This window comes from Diadema antillarum, unplaced genomic scaffold, assembly GCF_040938485.1.
Source record: "Diadema antillarum isolate AM-2024a unplaced genomic scaffold, OU_Dant_1.0 seq00000471_RagTag, whole genome shotgun sequence".
In the NCBI taxonomy this organism is placed as follows: Eukaryota; Metazoa; Echinodermata; class Echinoidea; order Diadematoida; family Diadematidae; genus Diadema; species Diadema antillarum.
Genome location: NW_027271439.1, coordinates 187547 through 208739, shown reverse-complemented (window position 1 = coordinate 208739; position 21193 = coordinate 187547). Strand labels below are relative to the sequence as shown.

Genomic DNA, 21193 nt, shown 5'->3' with positions numbered 1-21193 from the left:
CTGCTGCACTCCATATTGATACCCATTCTAAAACCAAACAGAGTGTCAGATAAACTAACATCATATCGACCGATAGCTCTCATCTCATGTTTTATGAAAATTATGGAAGGGATGGTGAAAGAACGTTTGAGTATGTACATAGAAAAACATAATATTTTGATCCCAGTACAACAAGGTTTTCGGAAAAACCGAACGTGTGTGGATAACATAGTTCATCTGGAAAATGAAATTCAGAAACATCTGAAAGTGAACGCCAAGACCCTGGCAGTTTTTATTGACTTAGAGAAAGCATTTGATTCTGTCTTGAATAAAACTCTTCTTATAAAGTTATCGAAACTTGGTATATGTGGAAATATGTACTTATTTCTAAGAGCATTCTTATTGAATCGTACTTTTCAAGTTCGTGTGGGACATGAATTATCCCAAACAATGAAACTACCGAATGGGCTTCCGCAAGGGAGCACATTGAGCCCATTGTTATTCAATGTCATGATGTCTGACATTCCGCTCAGGACCGACATTCACACTCTGCTGTATGCTGATGATTGTGTAGTCTGGCAGTCTGGAAAGGACATTAAGATAATGAGTACCGCTCTAGAACAACATTTGAACACCTTGGATGGGTGGTTTTCATCATGGGGACCTAAAATCTCTCACACAAAAACCACACCTATGCTGTTCTCTCACACGCCTAAGGAGGCTATTTTATCCCTCAAGATAGGACGAGAAATTTTAACGACAAAGGATGAACATAAATATTTAGGAGTTATTTTCGATAAGAGGTTAAATTGGAGAGCCCATATACAAGAAGTGGCATCCAGATGCAAACGAAAAATCAATATTTTGAAGAGTTTAAGTCATGTGAGATGGATTAGAGGCTCAAGTGATTTATTGTCTGTATATAGAGCAATAATTCGTTCTTTGATGGATTATGCTTGTGAAGCATATGATTCAGCATCATCGTATGTAAAAAATATTCTCAATTCAGTACAGTATCAAGCTCTAAAAATCTGTCTAGGAGCCAGTATAGGCACCTCCCTGACAACCCTGCAAGTAGAATCAGGTGAATTACCACTAGATCTAAGACGACAAATGTTCACTGCCCAATTCCGTAAGCATATTGACACTGTTCCAAACCATCCCTTAATACGGGATATCAAAAAATGCTGGCAATTTAATTTCTACGAAAGTGGAAATCCCCACACCCCATTTGGTGAAAGAATCATGAAATGTGAAGACCTATTGTTTCCCCAATATATGGAAAAAGTACAACCTTTTCAACTACCGTTTTGGCACTGGCAGATGCCAGCAGTATCCACGGAGTTAAGTTCAGACATGATGCTGTCCAAGGGTGATCATGTTCTACATCAGCAGCAAATCGCTCTTGAATTGATAGACAGGAAATGGCAAAATTATGTTCATATATACACCGATGGCTCAAAGTGCCCTAAAACTTGCAAAGTGTCCGCAGCTTTCTATGTTTCTCATTGGAAGTATGCACAAGGAAAACGCATACAAGACTCTACGTCTGTGTACAGAGCGGAAATGATTGCCATTATTATGTCTCTGATCTGGTTAGAACAAGTCTCAAATCTGTATGCTGGAGTGGTAATTTTTTGTGATTCATTAAGTGCTTTACAGGCTATTAATTCAAATAAACCGGAATGTTTTGTAAGTGAAATTGTTATAAGATGTACGGAATTGAAATATAGAGGAATAAATGTAAATTTTGAATGGATACCCAGTCATTGTGGAATTAATGGAAATGAGGTTGCGGACAGAGAGGCAAAAGCTGCTTTACGTCGAAATGTTATTGATATTGAAAATGGTCTGAATATGGCAGAATGTAAACATTTGCTTAGAGAGTATTTTATGGGAAAATGGCAGAAACGATGGGAAGAAGCAGAATCTCCACTGAAGTTGATACAAAAAACAGTTAAGAAAACTTTTCAATGTTCGGTAGGCAACTGGAAAGAACAATCCATTATGCATAAATTGAGAATGGGAAATATTTCTTTAAATTATGATTTGTTTAGATTGAATATGCATGAAAATGGAATTTGTCCGAACTGTCCACAAATGTTTGAAACAATCACCCATTTTTTATGTGAATGTCCAAAGTATATAATAGAAAGAAGTATGTTATTAGCAGAAATAGATACTAGTATCACTGATGTGCGCCATATTTTGCAGTTTGTAGGAAGTACTAACTTAAAACATATGCGTGCTTTCGTTCAGTATGTCCAGAGGACAAGAAGATTCACTCTAACACAAAATTTTGTTAGATATTAAGTACTAGTATATGTTTGATTTAATCATTCTGCACATTGCACACAGCCCAGATGTTTGCTTTATATCTCAGCGTTGTTTTGTTTTTTAATTAATGTAAATTTGTGATAAAATTCGCGTTGAATACTCCCGATTGATCACGAGCATCGGTCGAGCCCCTCTCGTGTATTGGAGTGGCCTAGGCAGGCGGACAGCCAATCACGGCCCCTCCTTGCTGAGAAGTCTGCTCAAGGTACCGAGCCGGGCTGGCCAGAAAATACGATCGTCGATTGGGCAGCTCGAACCGAGGCCAGTGAGGGAGATTTCATTTTGATATATTTGTGTATTATTTTGAATTAATTATTTTAAAAAAATGAAAATAATTTAGGGTAAAATTTGAAAACTTTAAAGTGATTTTATGAACATTGATTTGGTGTAAATATTCCTTGAGGAATGATAAACGCCAAATAAATCCAAATAACAACAACAACAACAAGCTATATTATGTACAAAATGCATGAGTAGCCTACGTTTCCAGGCTGCTATTCAATGTTTACAATCTTTGATGCCACAATGTACGTACGAGTACGTACGATCAGGGAGGCCTCACCTCCCTGGTACGATCGACACCACTATGCGCTGCGTGCATTGTGTACTCTATCGCGCCCCGGTAGACCCCGCGGCGCCGCTGCACGTTGGGGCTGGTCGCAGTTGGCTCTTTGCATGCTAAGTAACGATTAGCGTTAGACACAGGTGAGGTGTGCGACGATGTCGATTCCAGTTCCAGTGAAAGAGGAAGATGGTGAGTATAAAATCTAACTGTTATAGCAAATCTATACACGGTACACTAGTGACTTATCCATTTACAACAACTGGCAGTACTATCTCTGGTACTTTTCTCGCTAAAATTCTTGTCGACTCGACCGAGCAGAGCCTCTCAGAGGTCCTTGCCTCCGCTGCATCCACTTTACTACCTCCTTGATTCCTTGGTCCCACCAATAAGGTACAGCGTTGTGTAATCTTTAATCTAAAGTTTACAATTACATTGTCTAGATTTAGTACTATCTAGAGACTCTAGCTATAAACTATAGTTAGGTCAGGGAATTAGGAATTTATTACCTCCGCCAAAGGAGGAGGTTATGTTTCCGTTTAAATACCGTTGGTTTGTTTGTTAGTTAGTTCGTTAGATAGTTCGTTAGTTTGTCCGTGTGCAAAATAACTCAAAAAGTAAATTTAAATTTAGTTAAATTTAACGGATTGGGATGAAACTTGCAGGAAAGTGTTTGAGAATGACACAAGTAAAAGTAACAAACGATTAACTTTTGGTAGTGATCGAGAATTTGGGGGAATTTATGAAGGATTTTCGATATTTTGGTAGGTAGGGTCAGAGGGAGTTCAGGCTGCGCGTATTTGAGGTTTGCTTGCGCGCACTTACTCCAGTGCGTGCTCTACTTCTGCTAGGGTCCTACAGCATACAGGTTTCCTGTAGGTCCAAAATGCTGTAAATAAGCCTGGGTTGGCAGTCTCATTTTTATTTGCACGCACATGACATTTTATTGTAAATAGCTACATCTGTATAATAGCACTTTCATGCACCGCGCCGTCGGCCAATGTCGTCTTTCCACAGCCCATCCCAGTTTAGCTTCCACTGCCTTGGAGCTGCAGGGATTATCATTTCAAGGTTCAAGGGCGATCTGAGGCGCGCCGTGTCATGCAGCTGAGGGTTGTTGTAGTAACGGTAGTAACGGTAACACTTACCACTGTTACTGGTTAACATGGTTAGTTGCAAATCTATCTTGTTTGTACTTGAGTTCAGTCAGTGTACTAGACTATACTACATTCAGAGATTTCAAACCTCCGAAAAATAATGAAGGAGCACTTGGATTTTACTGTTTATCATCAGGAGGACTGGTAGCCCTGAGAAGAATAATGTGTTTAAGTTTGATGTCATTTGACCTTGGGTTAATTATTTTATTAAGAAAAATATGGCAACTTACGTATGGGACCAGAGAAAAACTGGATTTTTCAAAATAAAGTTTGAATTGAAAATTCTCTGAAAGTACCTTACTGATGAAGTTCTGTTTAGAAGTGAAGAAAGGTACAATACTGAAGTATCTTTCAGCAAAGTTTCACTGCAAAAGAATAAAGCATATTTTCATGAAGTTGGTTTAATTAACGAAAGTACACCTTACGTATGGGACATGGCTCAACTTACGTATGGGACATTTGTCTTTAGTGCACAAGTGTATTCATGGGAATGACCGTAAATTTCCCCATAGTGTCATATTTCAGTTCCACAAATCATACTACATAACTGTACAACATGTAACAAATGAAATAGACTTCTAAGTGGGTACTTTCCCGGTTCAGGTACCCAACAAAAGCTAAAATAAGACAAATAAAAGTAATTACCAATTTACAATTAATATGTCTTAGTTCAAAATGGATTTCATCATGCATTAACACTGTCCTCATGATGTCTGGTATACAGATACAGTAAACATATACTGACACTCTATTTCTAGCCCATTTGTAATACTCTGGTCAATATTTTTTATCAAATGAAGAAAAAAATGTGCAAATTCCAGCTTGTGACCTTGATGTAGCATACATACACATGTACCATGACTAATTTGTAGTCTTAATAATTTCAACTGTAAAATCAAATGTCATGTACAGTGTAATTTGCAAATTTTATACAGTTTGAAGTGGGTACTTTCAGTAGTTCTAGGCTTACCTTGCAAGTTGTCTAAGTTTTTATAGAGCTTTAAATTGTTTGAAATGCAGCACAAAAAAACAACAGCAAGAGTAACTCATTTTGCTCTGTAATCATCATGTTTTGCCATGTGAATTTTAGCTTCTGCAAAATCAATCAAATTTTAATGAAACTTTTAGATTTTAAAAGCTGTGGTAGAACAAAGAGATAGAAGAATGTATGTACCAATGCTGGCACACTTTTTTTCAAATTGCTTGGCTTCAGGTCTATGCTACCAAAGATGACAAAATTTGTGTTTACTTTGTACATGCTTGTGAAGTGATACAGGAAAGATTATCATTAATTGTACATTCAAATCTTAAGAGAAAATGTAATTCTAGATTTGAAACACTTTAAGTAATTCACTGATCTGAAACTTACAATTTTGATAAATTCTAATAACCTCATTTGATCATACACTACCAGATTGCAATGCTGGTTGATAATTGTGTAGATGTGGGGACCATGTACAAAGTAAGTATGAGTTGATGAAGGTGTCTCAGAGCACATCTGTCTCTTCAAACACAAAATAGAAAAGAAAACTGAATTCCCTATTTGTTTGTGTAATTTGTGTTTTTAGCACTCCAACCACAGAACCAGTATTGATATTGTGGTTCATGGCAATGTAAACTACAGAAGTCTTCATTTTACAGGATTTTCAGAAATCATGTTCATGACCTTGATAAGTCATGATATATTCTGAGGGTGTGCAGTTGAAATATTAAACATCATATCAAAATAAAAAGTATTCTCGTAGGGTTTTTCCTTTGGTATCTACTCTAGTAATGACATTGAAGTTACCTGCTGTCACCTCAATTCATTTTTCTTTTCAGTAAGATCGGTAATGTTGTCATTGATGAGCACCACAAGCACAATTGTTTTGATTTCCCTTTTGAGGCTGTTCAGCCTGTAGTACATGCTGAACAGTGTACTGCACCTAAAATGACACTCAGAGAATCCCATTCTCTTGGACAAAGTCATTTTGTAGAGAGGTAAAGCTGAAAATGATAACTGAATTAAGAAAACGTCCAATATCAATATGTTAAAAGGAGGAATGTTAATTGAAGGCCAGCTGCCCAGCCTGTAATGAAAATAATAAAATACATGTATAAATGAATATTCTTTATTTTCCTTTCTTAATCATAGAATGACTCAATAGTGCTGTTCTTACACTCTCCCTGAGGTCAACTGAGTAGGAGAGGCAGATATACAATGTATCTAGACATATCCTTCAGAGTAGGTGCAAAGATATCCATTAACCAAACAAATGTAAGGACATAATAGCATCCACGTCAAAAGGCGGTTTTCCCATTCACTTTGCATGTAATGTCCCATACGTAAGGCATTTGTCCCATACGTAGCAAACTTTAATTAGTTATAAGATGAAAGACTAATTAAATTTTGACATGTAGTTTTGCTAATCTGGAGTTAAAATTAATAAATTAGAACTTCCTAAAGTTTGATTGGTCAATGTAAGAAATCTTAAGAAAAAACTAAAAAAACATACTCAAATCCTTACGTATGGGACACTTCGTTCTGGGAAAGTGCATAATTTGCATAATTAATGTGCTGACCTTGTCTTACCAATTGGAAATTATACTAGCTCATACAGGGGTCATGTCCATAAAGGAACTAGGTCAAGGACAAATTCAACTGATTTTAGATGAATATTTTTGATTTGTCCCATACGTAAGGTTTGTTTTTAATTTATGCAAATTAAGGCCATATTTCTTGCATAAATTTGCATAATTCAATATTTTCTTTGCTGGAAATATACGATTTAATTCTTTGGCTACAACATGATATCAATACCTTTTTGATTAGATCAAGATGAATTTTGAGCATCTGAGGGGACATTCTCTTTGACTTGCCCTCTAACGTTTAGGCAAGCAATTCAGTTACCGTAGAGACATAGAGTAGAGGTATTATCATGTGTAGTGTGCGTTTGTAAAGTTTTATAGGGGTAACTAGACACAACACAGCCCAGTTGCTGTCAATCGCACAGCGTACTAACAGCGTCTGGTTGGGCTATAATATAGGGGGTCTAGATACACAATCCTGTCGCTGCTTTGACCGAAAGGTCGATCTGTAACTGGAGTGACTAGTGTAAGCCTGTACGGTACATGTGTATATCTGGACGTCTAGTCGTTGGGGTGTGAAATATGTTCCGCCGAGACTGCGTCATGCTTCATGATAGGAGAGCGATGCCGATGACGTTAAAACAACAAAAGACGACCCGAGACAACGGATCTTTCTGTTTAGGTAGACTGACAACCGGCAACCTTCTGTCTGTCTACAGAGGAGAGCGATAACATCAAAACTAGACTTGGAATTTGTCAAGACTGACAAATTAGGTGATCCGATTTTTTTTTTTTAATCAATGATTCGAGTCCTGATTGCAATAGGCATGACCATATAGGTTTCATCTGTGTTTAGAGACATTGGCCGTGTGATATTTGGATTCTCATTTAGAAAAAGAGAGTCAGGTCTGCCATCTTTGGTACCAAATTCGGTATACACTATAACGAAGATACAGAATGAAGTATATTTGACCATTGACCCAACTTTGCACAGCCAAGATGGCATCTGAGCAAAAAGTGGTTATTTTGTGAAATGATTCTTGTAACATGGTCTTTGCGTGTGCAAAATATGGGAAAGATAGGACATGTATTCACCAAGATACAGGTTGAAACATTTATGACCTTTGACTCTAATTTATATACCCAAGATGGTCTCTGATCAAGTAGTTGTTATTTTATGAAATAATGTACGTGACATGAACTAAACATGTGCAAAATATGGGGATGATAGGGGCTGTTTTTCGTGAGTTATTGCAAAGAAAGTTGCAGAAAGAAAGAAATATATCAATACATCGAAGATAAGCTTTAATTTCAACCAAGTTTTTTGATGTGATCTCGGCGTCGTATGAAAAAATGGAGAGAACCCTGACGATAGCCCAAAGTCTCAGCTACAACATATTAAAATCTGGGAGAAGTTCACCAAAGAGTAAGTGAGCTAGTGCTCGATAAAGACCGTCATGTCAATTTTCATTTCCAGAAAAATTCCCTCCCATAGAGATAACACGTAAACTGGTTAAATTTGGCAAGGTTACACTATATCCATTTTCACGAGGTGAAGACATCATCCGATTAAAACTTTGATTGAACAAAACTTAAAGAGTATTAAATTGGCTACAACATACTAAAATCTGGAAGAAATTCACCGAAGGGTAAGTGAGCTAGTCGTCGATAAAGACAATCCTGTCAATTTTCACATCTAGAAAAATTCCCTGCCATAGAGATAACACGTCATAACGAAGATACAGGAAGAAGTACATATGACCTTTGACCCCACTTTGCACAGACAAGATGGCCTCTGAGCCAAAATGGTTATTTTGTGAAATGATCCTTGTAACATGGTCTTTACGTGTGCAAAATATGGGAAAGATAGGACATGTATTCACCAAGATACAGGATGAAACATCTATGACCTTTGACCCTAATTTACATACCCAAGATGGTGTCTGATCAAGTAGTTGTTATTTTGTGAAATAATGTACGTGACATGAACTAAACATCTGCAAAATATGGTGGTGATAGGGTATGTTTTTCTTGAGTTATTGCAAAGAAAGTTGCAGAAAGAAAGAAATATTTCAATACATCGAAGATAAGCTTTAATTTCAACCAAGTTTTTGGACGTGATGCCGACTCCGTATGAAAAAACGAAGGGCACACTTGCGACAGCCCAAAGTCTCAGCTACAACATACTAAAATATGGGAGAAATTCACTGAAGCATAAGTGAGCTAGTGCTCGATAAAGATAGTCATGTCAGTTTTCATTTCCAGAAAAAACTGCACTCCCATGAAGATAACACGTAAACTGGTCAAATTTGACAATGTTACTTTCAATCCCTTTTTACGAGGTGATGCCGTCATCCCACCAAAATGTTATTATATGACTGAAAGACCATGTAATAAGCTACAACATATTGAAATTTGGACGAAAATTGACAAAAGATTGGAACATACAAATATTTCAACGCGCGCGTACGCGCACGTTTTAAGAGTAGATATGAATTTTGAGAATATGAGTAGAATGCGCATAACTTAAAATATATATGACGTAAATTTCATTGAAAAATTCCATTCCATTAATGAGATATGATTGAGAATGTGTTTTCATATAATGACGTCATAGTGACGTCACGGTCGACTGATCACATTGATACATTAGATTTGTTGTCTTTGGGACATGATACATGGTATAAGTTTGAAAGTGATAGTCTCAGGACTTTCTGAGCTTACCTCTGCACAACTTTTGAGGAGAAAGAAGAAAAAGAAAAAGAAGAAGAAGAAGAACAAAGAATCAGTACAGATACAGAAGGTGATCCGAGAGGATACTCAGATCACCTAAAAATAAAAGACTCCTCCGAACAGACAAATTTTTCTGTCCAGTCGCTGCTCAGCAAGTCGTAGGTGACACAAGGCCCGGGGCAGGGCCAAATGTGCATTTTGGTTGGGCTACTCCTTGACTTTTGAGTCGGCTACAATCATGTACTAACGTCATTAGAAATCATATACTGGTAGGTCTAGACCCTAGGCCTAAATTAAATGTCTAATATACTTCAGCTTCAAGTACTGGGATTCGCCTGACCCAGCCTTGGGGCTTGGGCCCTTTTTTATAAAACTTGTGATAGAAAATCAAGCACAAGTCTCTTGAAAGCTGCACTCAAGTTGTGATTGATTTGGGGACTTGTGATTGATTTGAAGTCTTTATAGGATGGGGCCCGGAGTCAGAGACTTCTCAACCTGGGAGACCCGCTACCACTCATGGGGCGGATGACTCCTACTCATAAGTATCCTCCTCCTCCGCCTCCTCATGGGCACTCTGGATGGCCGTGCATATATTCAGGGTGAGATGTTTAGTGCTCATGAGGCCCCATGTTCACTGATCATCCATCTCACATCTGACTACCATTGCCTCAGGTTTTCACAATATTTTTCTGAAACACACTTGTCTATTCCATGATGAAGAGAAGATTCTGCGCTTCGAGAAAAATCAGGGTTAAGCGACCAATGTGAATGGAGCCACTGAAACATGGGTGCCACATGCCAGCGGATTCCCTACATGCAGGGCTGCCACTCCTATACTGCATGATTTCACTCAAATTTTCTGTGCTTTTTTTCTGTGGCTCTTGCCTCTCCATGCATGAATCAGCACCATGATTGGCATGAACCTTATATGTAATGTGCATCATTTTACAAATATTTGTGAAGAGAAAAATAAAATCAGAACTACACTGTAATCTGAACTTACGCATGTGTTCCGAATTAACCATATTTCACACTGATAGGTGGGTATACTTGATTTTCAACAATTTTATAACTTTGTAGGTATTACAGGTTCACTTTCTTTGTGAATTCTGCCATCTTTTGGGTGCCTGTTGTTCAAGCGTTCTGCTGCGTCCAGAGTGGACAGAGGGCACGCCAGGCATGCTGTGGGACTTTCAGATTGACCTTGTGGACGCACGGGTGGATATCTCTGTATACATACCTTTTTATTGCATGGCTTGCATGTGTGCACACTGCCTGCACTGAATGCAGCAGGATGCTTGCACAGAAGGTACCCAACCTCTGTTGGAAGGCGAAATTCACAAAGTGATTAGTTTATTGTCAAATGTGAGTACTCACTTTCTGTAGAAGCGTGTGGATATTTTCGTGCGACGAATTTTTCATGCTCAACCTGGTATGAAAGAAAATTTTCACATATTTTTAATTCTGCATAATCCTCACATCAACTACTGAAACATATGTCGAGCAAAAATATTTGCATGCTTTTATTTTTATGCTAGTATCAAGTTGCAGGAAAAGTGCCAAAATTTCAACCCTGCAAAAATGTCCACTTTTACAGTTCTGGTACTCTATCAGCATGGAATATTCTAATCAATTTGGAGTATATTCACAAGATCAGGCTAGTTCTGATTATATTTTTTCTCTATAAAGACAAAATGATGTCAGACTTTATGGGGCTATGGGTGACTATGCAGATGACTGTGGAATTAAAAAAAAAGATCTTTGATAAACTGTAAGCAGTTAAAAAAGATACCACTACAGTAATATTTTAGCAGAGTTGGATATTCAATTATTCAATACCCCTCTCCCCTAAAGAAGCATGACAGAGCTTACCATTTTTGAATTTCTTAATTTGTATATTCCATGCAGGAGCCCCTAGTGTTTTGGAGTTCCTACTCAGGAATGCAGATCACAGCACTATTGCGACATGTTTTGTATCGGAGAGCAAGGCGGTGGGTGAGAGGTTGTTGGCCCACAATGCATCTGACAAAGGTGAGTGACCTGGATGCCCTCTGTCCCCTCCTACATCCCCAAAACAATTCTTCAATTGCCTTTTCTTGCCATGATAATCACACTCATAATTGTTATTTTGATTTTGGATCAATTTTGCCTTAATGAACCTTTGTTGAGCTACCACTGGTTCTTGTCTCTTCAGTGGTTCATCTTGCCACAATCCCTCACAAAACATGTAAAGTAGTTCATATTTATTTTCAGAGGCAGATTTAATATATATACAGTTGTAGCAGGTTTTCAAACAGTCTCAAGCATGGAATTTCAAATATAATTAACGCTACATACATCTGATCTTCCCGTACTACGATATCCCATGTCAGACATTTTTCTTAATACATTGCAACAAACATCTTGTGTTTGAAATTGGTTCTAAAGTTTTGATTCCCGAACCATGTTGTGGAAGCGTGTATACTGTGATGCTGTTCAACATGATACATTTTTAGACAGTGCAACTGTACTTTATTTGCAAGGTGCATTTCCAATGTTTATTACAGTAGATACAGTCTTTTGAAATGAGAAATTAATATATGCTTCTCTCTCTCCCTCTCTTCTTATCTTTATTTATAATAGACAAAAACGCTGTTGCCCATTTCCTGTACCACACGGGAGCAGTGAGCATTCAAGTACAGGCAGCATCACAAGAGAACAAGTCTCAGTTCACAGGTCAGTACTTTAACCCGTTGAGGAGAGATTGATTTTGCTACAACACGCCTTTCCCATAGACGTCTGGCCGAGTATACTCGGGACTCGTCGTTAATGGGTTAATGTCATAATCCCTGGTTTATTCATTATATCTTCCATTGTATTAACATCTTCATACCATAACCATCATCATCTTATCCGTCAATTTGGACTTATAGATGTCTGTAGATGTCTGATTGATCCAAAGAGATTTTTCCCAGTGACTGCTAGAGTGTGGGGTCTTCATATGTCCTGTACCATTGTTTTGTGAGCGCAAGGAGAGCATTGGATGACAACGAGGCGGTAGGCTCACCCCTCGTGCTAACACGCTAGCAAACGAGCAACCGAGGAGCAGCCAAAATCAAGTGCGTACTCGCGTAAAAGTTCAGGAGTTCGCGTAATACGCGCTGTAGAAATGAATACTTAGTACGCAAAGTCCGCCATTACTAAGTGGTATATGGCGGCCCCCATGAAATCACTGACTCCATTGTAGAGTCCGCCCTCTAGTGGTGAGGAGGAGAAAAATCTCTTTGGACTAATCCAATCATTACAGGTCTCCTCCAAGAAAGGAGGTCGAGTGATCAGCGATTGGTTTGTCTGTTTGATAACTCAAAATGTTGTGAAAGAATTTGAATGATACATGCAGGAAAGTTGATAATCACACAAGGAACAATTATTTTGGTAGTAATCTGGAAATTTTGGGGGATTTTTGAAGGATTTTTATCTTTAGGCACATAAGGTCAATGACATACTGTATGTGCACAAAAGTGCATGCTCTGCTTGGAGAAGGCACCGCACAGCTGGAAGCTGATGATGTATAAACGAAAGGCTTTAATGTACAGCTGTATTGGGAATAGCATGCATGTAAGGGTGGAAATGAGCTGCTGACTTGGTGAAAATCTGCGCTACCCGAGTGCTATTCTAGTTTTGTTTCAGATGACTTATTACTTGCTTGCTCGACAGTACTTTTCTTTCATGGTTGACAGTTCCTGACTTCCAGTATTAGTCTCCACTTTTTATGGTCAGCAGAAAGTTGATAAACAGTTGATAGGGGTTTACCAACATAGGATATTCTATCAATCCACCTTGGTCTTTATCACCCTCTTCTTCTTAAGCCTTCAATTTTCCCTTGAAGAGTTACTTTTCCAAGACGGTTGTTTTGTCATCATACTATGTGACCAAAGTGGCTGAGTGCTAAATTATATACAAATGATGCACAGGATAGAGTGCGCTAGTGGAGATGTAGCGCACTCCAGGGTATTTACAGTTGTGAAACATGCACGAGGCGAAGCCGAGTGCATGTTGCATTACGTTGTAAATACCCGAGAGTGAACTGCATCTCCACTAACGCCACGAAATAATCCTGTGCATCATTTGTTTTATAAAATGGGTCGAAAACTAACAGCATTTTTCATGTACCTTTGTAGGTCAAGATGTCCGAAGATGTTCGTCCCAAAATTCCGCACATATAAGTACTGTACGTATAAGAGTATACGTACACCACACATGTTATGCACAAGAAAGGCCGGCCGGCCGGCGGCCCGACGAACTAGAAGTTGTTTACAGGATTGACAGCGCGTATGCATGCAATTCAAAGGAGCCGCCGCGCGCACAGACGATCGGCAATAGCATTTAACACGCAGTGCAATGGGACTAAAATAACCAAAGCACGCGTGACTCATTTCAGCACTTCCTATTGGCTACATTCTGGAACCCATTTTATAATTTATGATAATACAATGTAGTAATTATAATAATAACCACCATATGGTGCCTTTTTACAGGGTTAAATTTAACAACTTCAACAAGAGACATTGTACAAGATATCAAAAATATTTACAAATCAAATCAAATGACAGAAAAATCAAAGCAAATAAACTTATCAGATCGTTAGCAGTAGAATTAAGTAAGAGCTGTGAAAAGGTCATACTTTTAGAACAAATAGGTTTTCAACAGCTTTTTTTATGCCTCCGCCACGAAGTGGTGCCGGAGGCATTATGTCTTCAGGTGGTCCGTCCGTACGTACGTACATACGTCCGTCCGCTTTCGTTTACGCGATAACTTGAGTAATATTTACTGGAATTTTACCAAACTTGGTCCAAGTATTAAGTATGATGGGGCAATTATTTGATTAGATTTTGGGTGAAATCGACTAGAGGTCAAAGGTCAAGGTCAAATTATGAAATTGTATCCGTTTACTCGATAACTCAAGACTGGATGGAGCAAATTTCACCAAACTTTATTGGAGGATAATGTATGTTGGGACAATATTACTTGATTAGTTTTTCAGTGAAATTCGACAGAGGTCAAAGGTCAAAGATCAAGGTCAAATCCAAAAATTTATCTGTTTACGTGATAATTCAAAACTGGATGAAGCAGCTTTCACCAAACTTTGTCCAAGGATGATGTATGATGGGACAACTAGTTGAGTAGATTTGAGTGATATTGGCAAGAGGTCAAAGGTCAAAAGGTCAAGGTCAGATGCTACAAATGTTGCAATTTCCCCCATATCTATGCAATGCCCAAAGGTATTTTCTTGAAACTTGGTGTGGACATGTACTACTGCATAAAGATTCTCCAGGGAGAATTTCATGCCATAAGGTCAAAGGTGAAAAGGTCAAAGGTTAGGTGAAAATGTTGCAATATCACTTTTCTCACAAATTGTTCAATGTATCTTCATGGAACTTGGTACATACGCATGTACTGACTGGCAGGGATTATATAAGGAATTTAAGGGTCAGGGGTCAATAGTCAGGGGTCAAAGGTTAAGGTCAACCCCTCAAAATTTTACTATTTCCCTCATATACTAGTATATCAATGCTTGCATTATTAGTTTCAAAACTTAATACGTGCATTACCTAATGGAGATTCTCATCTAAATTTCCAGCCAGAAGGTCAAAGGTCAAAGGTTAAGGGTCAAAGGACAGGTTTCAATGCCCCCCCCAAAAAAAAAAAAAAAAAAAAAAAAAAAATATATATATATATATATGTACAGTATATATATATATATATTTTTTTTTTTTTTTTTTTTTTTTTAACCATCATTACACTCTTTCTTCATACCTTGGAAATTACTCAATGCATAAACTTATAAAAAGGTCCATCAGAATTCAAGTAAAAATTCTCAATTCCCCAAATATGTGTACCTGCACTCTTAGAAAATTATAGCAAACCCAGTTCAAGACATTTCTGACAAACCTGTCATTTCAATATTTTGCCAGTTATGTGAAACTGTCATGGATCACACATTGTGAAGACATTGTACTATATGCCTGTTGGGGAAATCATGCATTATGGCGGAGACATCAGTCGCCATAGCGACATTTCTAGTTTTTAGTGACTTATGCTGTTGCAGAAAATTCACTTTTAAACTGTCACAGACTGGTTAGTTCATTTGAAGTGGATCAATATTTACATAGTTTGGCATTGTTGAGGTTGGTGTGCTTAACTGTGTACAGGTACTAATGTATTGTGTGATAGAAATGTATGTGTAATGCCATTATGTAGGTTTTGTTATCAGTTTCTTGATTTTTATTTATCTCTCCAGGGTTTGTTCCTGGTGATGAAGACAACAGGCAAAGGATATCTGCAGGAGTTGATGTTAAGATTGAGACCAAAGATAGCTGTCCAGAAGTCACTGCACAGTCAAGTACTGAGTATCCCACCGAGCATCCTGGGACTTCCACAAGAGATGGAAGTGGTGCAATGGATGATGATACCAGTGATGACAATGGCTATGCTCTCTGGGATCAAGACCTTCAAAGTGAGGAGGAGGCAACCCCAAAAGAGAACATAACCCAAAAAGAGAATGTAACCTCAAATGAAAATGCAGAGGGAGTAGATAGACATGACAAAGGGCTAGAATGCCAGAACTGCCACACCTGGTTTAGGCACACCTGGGACTATGATATTCATCGACTGCGGTGTTCTGCACAACGTGTGCCATCAGTCTATGCTTGCAACCAATGTGCCCAGACTTATTGGGCAAGAAAATATATCATCAAACACCTCCGAAATGTACACAATGTTCCTCCTGCAGAGGTACTAGCAACGGTCCATGATCTGAGGATTCCCAAGAGCGACATAGCTAGTATGAAGACCCAGATCCATGAAGTCAGGAAGTCAAGCCGAAGAGAGCAAATGAAGTCTTATGCTTGTGATCGCTGTGACTTTACTCACAGTGGCAAGGGACCTATCATCAAACATCTACAAGAGGAGCATATGTTAAGTCTTGCACAGACACTGTCAATGTACCAGGAACTTGAGGTTTGTGTGAGCAAGGTGGAGTCTGGCAAACGACGGTCAAAGCGATTACTGAAGTCACATAAAAGAGGCAGACCTAGAAAGGTCAGAAGAAAAGGGAATGTGGAGGCCACTGAAGAGAGGAATATTGCTAGGTCTATTAGTAACTGCAGCAGAACCTCTCCCTCAAACACTAGTCAACCAGAGGAGTGTAGTGATATAGACATCGTGATGGACTTGGATTGGCAAGATACTACGCAAGACCATGAGTCTGCTAATGGCGTGGAAGGTGATTGCAGGAAAGTACCACCAGAGAAATTAAACTTGCGTATGCTATCCATAAAGCTCCAAGACATCAGAAAAGCAAATGCAGATATTACTGTTAAAACTAAATCACAAGTCATGGAGGCAGTTGGGCACACTGTGGAGATTGCCCTCTCCACCACAACAAATTTAGAGATGAATAAGGAAATGGAGGCAAAGCAGGAAGGAGATGAAGACAGAAATCAGACACAAGCAGGGGAAGAAGCAGTTACTGAAGTATCCCCAACAGAAACCTCAGAAGGTGTAAGCAGCAGTTCTTCAAAGTCAAAGAAGAATCGTAGTATGAAAATACAGAACCAGTGTGAGATTTGTGATGAGCATTTCAAGTCTCAACATTACCACCAACGACACATTCACCATGAGCATTTTGGGATTTCATATACTTGTAGTACTTGTAACAAGGTGTTTGACACTCTTCTAGGGTTTGAATCGCATGTGAAATATATGCACAAGACGAAGGCCGATGGCACGATTTTCCAATGCGAAATATGCCACAAAACCTTTCGTAATGCATTATCATGCTACTACCATAAAAACGTCCATGGAGACAAATATGCATGCAAAGTTTGTGGAAAACGACATGTAAATCGCAGAGCAATGGAAGCTCATTTGAATCGGGAGCACACAAAGGAGAAGACGTTTTCCTGCAGTCACTGTGACAAAAATTACTATTCCAAAGCATCATTGGACAAGCATAATATGCATGTTCACTCTGGTCCAGGTCGTCAGTATGAGTGTGACATTTGTCACCAAAAATTTAAATACCCCTTTCGAGTCAGTGTTCACAAAGAAGCTGTTCATACTGGAAGATCTCATCTCTGTGAAATTTGTGGTAGGAGCTTCAAATCCAAGGGAATCCTGAAGCAGCATTGCGACACTGTTCACAGCACTGAGTGCAGGTATAAGTGTGATGTTTGTGGCAAAGGCTTCAAGCGATGCTCAAATCTGTATGCCCACCAGAGAACTCACGCAGACATTAGACCATATCCATGTGAGATATGTGGGAAAAATTTCCGCACACGAAGACACCTACAGGTGCACAGAAACTGGCACAAGAATATCCGGGACTTTGTGTGTGAGGCATGTGGCAAGGCATTCCTGACGAAAGCAAATCTTGACAAGCATTACTTCACCCACACAGGTAGGAAACCACACCCCTGTACTGAGTGTGAGCAGGAATTTGTTGATCTCCCTAGTCTGAGACATCATCTCCTAAAGAAACATGATGTTCACCTTGAGCGCAAGCTACACAGGAAATCATCAGTTGTTAAGATGACTAAACCTCCTCAAACACAGGATCTTCCCTCTGCAGAACAAGAGCCTCAGGTTAAAAGTGGATCAAGTGCACCTGGGATGCCATCAACCCCAAGAACAGTTATGGAACCGGTCCATAGTTCTGTTTTCTCTGGTCAACCAGCCCAATTTGATGTTGTCTCCAGTGCTGTGACAGCCAGTAGAATCAGTGAGGATGGTCTCAAGACAACTGAGCAGGTGTCTGACAGTCTCCAGGCCCCAGCGATGACTGCACAGTCACTGCCACATCATTCAACCAATGTAGATGACAATATGATTGCTACTGAAGCACTGATGCAGATCATCATGTCATAGCACACAGCCTTCCAGTGATTTCCTCCACTACATTGTACCGTATTGAGATGCTTTCATGGCTACATTTTTATGCTTCCGCTCATGAAATGTTGCTGGAGGCATAATGTTTTCGGGTTGTCCTTTTGACCACATGTCCTTTTGTCCATTATAGGGACTACTAGTATGGACCATTATAGGGACAAAAGCACGAATCAGTTCAGTGCTTAATAACGTGGATGTAGGGCAATTTGTCAGTCAGTTGCATGGAATACAACTGAAGAATTTCATGAATTTGAATAATTGCACACTACCTGTTGCATGTTACTGTATAAGGATTAGAATCAGCACTTCTTGTCAGGCAGAAGCCCAGTAGTCCAATGGAGATGATGCCTGTCCGGAGATCAGGAGGTCATAGGTTTGAATCCTGCTCGAGTATGTATGCCCATGATTTCTAATGTCATGTCTAATACAGCTGTACTAAAACAATTCAGTGCTTATTTATGTCGTAGTAGGGCAATTTGTCAATCAATTGCACAAGAACAGTCTTATTGTTCCAAGAATAATGGGAACGTATCATGTTCATTGCCAAATATTTGTATCTCAGAATAATATTTGTCAAAGGTTTACACAGTGAATTAGGTTATGTGGGGTCATTAATGCCCATTTACTACTCAAAATCTGTCTTATGTCCAGTGTATACATTGTATTCAGAGTAACCATTGAAAATACGTCATCTCACACACAAAAACGAAAAACTGGTATGACTGTGCATAAGATTTTGCTGGATGTGGACTAAGTGTTGCAGGCATAGCATTCCTTTTTTTGACCACATTCTTTTGACATTGAGTTGTGATGGATGTAAACTCTCAAGAGGATGAACCTTCATACGTATCGGAAGATTAGAGTGATAAAGTTATTATAAAATGCCACAAAGTTTCCACATGTGTAGTGTCCTAATCATTGACTCAAAATTGTGTGAAGGCACAATGATACAGTGTACCAATATCTGTACTGTATGATTGGATGGGATTCTAGGGATACTATATGTTTGGCTTGTGAAATGAGTCTTATGTTGACTACAATGTGAGCTATACATTTGCACTTCTGCACTCTCTGTACAAAGTTCTCTTGTTATAGCAGAGTTGCAACGTAACAAGATATTGTCATAAATTAACAGCATAGTCTAAAAAGATATACATGTACAGTGTAGACGGTAACCTTATCTACCATTTACAACTTGTATATCTTTTATCTTTATACAGGGGAAACTCGGTATAACGAACACTGCTATAACGAGATATCGGTTATTACGAGGAAATTTTCGCGGTCCCAAATTTCCTTCTACACAAGTCTATGTAAAATGCTACAGTGCACTCCCGTTATAACGAAATGCTCGGGACTGGCAGTTTTCTTTCGTTATAACCGAACAAATACAATATATAACGAAAACAAGGAAACCACGTATATCATATTCTGTTTGCTGAATACTCATCATACACTGGAAAGCTATGTGAAATGTGATGGGATAACTGTATTACAATAATAAATGCAAGTTCCCCGTAGAAACTGTGCGTGACACATGGAGCGAACACACAGTATGGTGTGAAGCCTTCACCCATGCAGAAACGCTATAATATATGCTTGTTCTGTGACGTATTTTCGAAAGCAATTTGCATTTAGTTATAACGGAGCACATTTCTTTTGTTTTTCTTTGTCTGTGGCGCTCGGAAAATACTTCGTTATAACGGAAATTTTTGAATTGATACATGCAGAAAATGTGGGACGGCCATATACATGACATCATCATGACGTTTAGCAGGTGTGAGGCAATCTGATGCTGTGATTGGCTTTCTACATGTACGTAGGGAATTCCCCATCTTCACGCACATGCAGTCATAATGTACATACAGAATGTGTCACATACACACACAGCATTGTGCAGGCCATATTCCACACACAACACACACCCATACCATAACCACATACCAAACCACAGACGATCTTTGACACAATCGCAAGCTATATAGATTTACAAATTCAAACATCTACAATTAATAAAGGAAACACATTCTTGATATTGGATTTCATTGGCGAAAAACATCTTCTTACCCATAATGGTGAGTAATTCCCTCACACATTATCAAGTTATCAGTATTGATTGTAAGATGATGGGTAGTCCCACATGTGCAAATTAATGTCTTTATGTCATGCTTTCTTTTGTGCCTACTGATATAACGAGTCCCGACCATCTCGTTATATCGAGTTTCCACTGTAATTAATACTACACATTAAATTGTGTGCGTTATAGCGCAAGAGTTCGTTATGACAGGAGTGCGCTGTATATCTGAATTACCTGTACAGTGTAGTGTACAGGAAATGCTAGGGACCAAAATGGCCTAACTGGGGCCCGTTTCATAACACTTGTTAGTATCAGTGACAGCTTCCACATTTCTATGACAAATTTGCTCTCAGCCAGTCAGATGCAAGGATTTCAGTAGCTTGTGACATCCATGACAACTTTTCAATGATAACAAGTTTTATGAAACGGAACCCTGGACTAACATCTACCATTTGTGATGTGACTTTGCCACCCTCAAAGCGACAATGAATTATATACAAAGTTACTGGAAATACATTTGATACTAAATCGAAATTATGAAGACATCATGTACAGTGTACAGCCTCGTTCATTTGTTTCTTTAATTGTAATTATATTTGGTTGTGACCTTATGTGCATGCTGTGTATGTGTATTTCACGGCAAAGAAAGGAACAACATTTTTCCCCTTCAATTCATGATTTATGTCATTACATTTTTCTAATGTGTATCCATTAAGTCAACACTATACTGCAAAACATTGACATTACATGAATGAGGACTTGAGTGAGATATCCACCTTATGTGGTGGTTTACTCGTGTAGGCCCTATTACCAACAAAAGGGTCATGCAGTAAAGTATTGCAGTCAAGCAGC

The 21193-nt window shown here is 38.7% G+C and overlaps 2 protein-coding genes across 2 annotated transcripts; both read left to right on the top strand.

Annotated features, from left to right (window-relative positions):
• The first annotated feature begins 3016 nt into the window (after positions 1–3016).
• LOC139733322 (uncharacterized) lies at positions 3017–17074 on the top strand. Its single transcript, XM_071644159.1, has 5 exons — positions 3017–3070; positions 11245–11367; positions 11959–12051; positions 15617–16878; positions 17057–17074. Exons 1-5 carry the CDS (start codon positions 3037–3039, stop codon positions 17072–17074), a joined length of 1530 nt encoding a protein of 509 aa, XP_071500260.1. The 5' UTR covers positions 3017–3036.
• A 158-nt stretch (positions 17075–17232) lies between these two features.
• On the top strand, positions 17233–18243 carry LOC139733321 (uncharacterized). Its single transcript, XM_071644158.1, has one exon. The coding sequence runs from the start codon at positions 17233–17235 to the stop codon at positions 18241–18243; it is 1011 nt and encodes a 336-aa protein (XP_071500259.1).
• The last annotated feature ends 2950 nt before the right edge of the window (positions 18244–21193 follow it).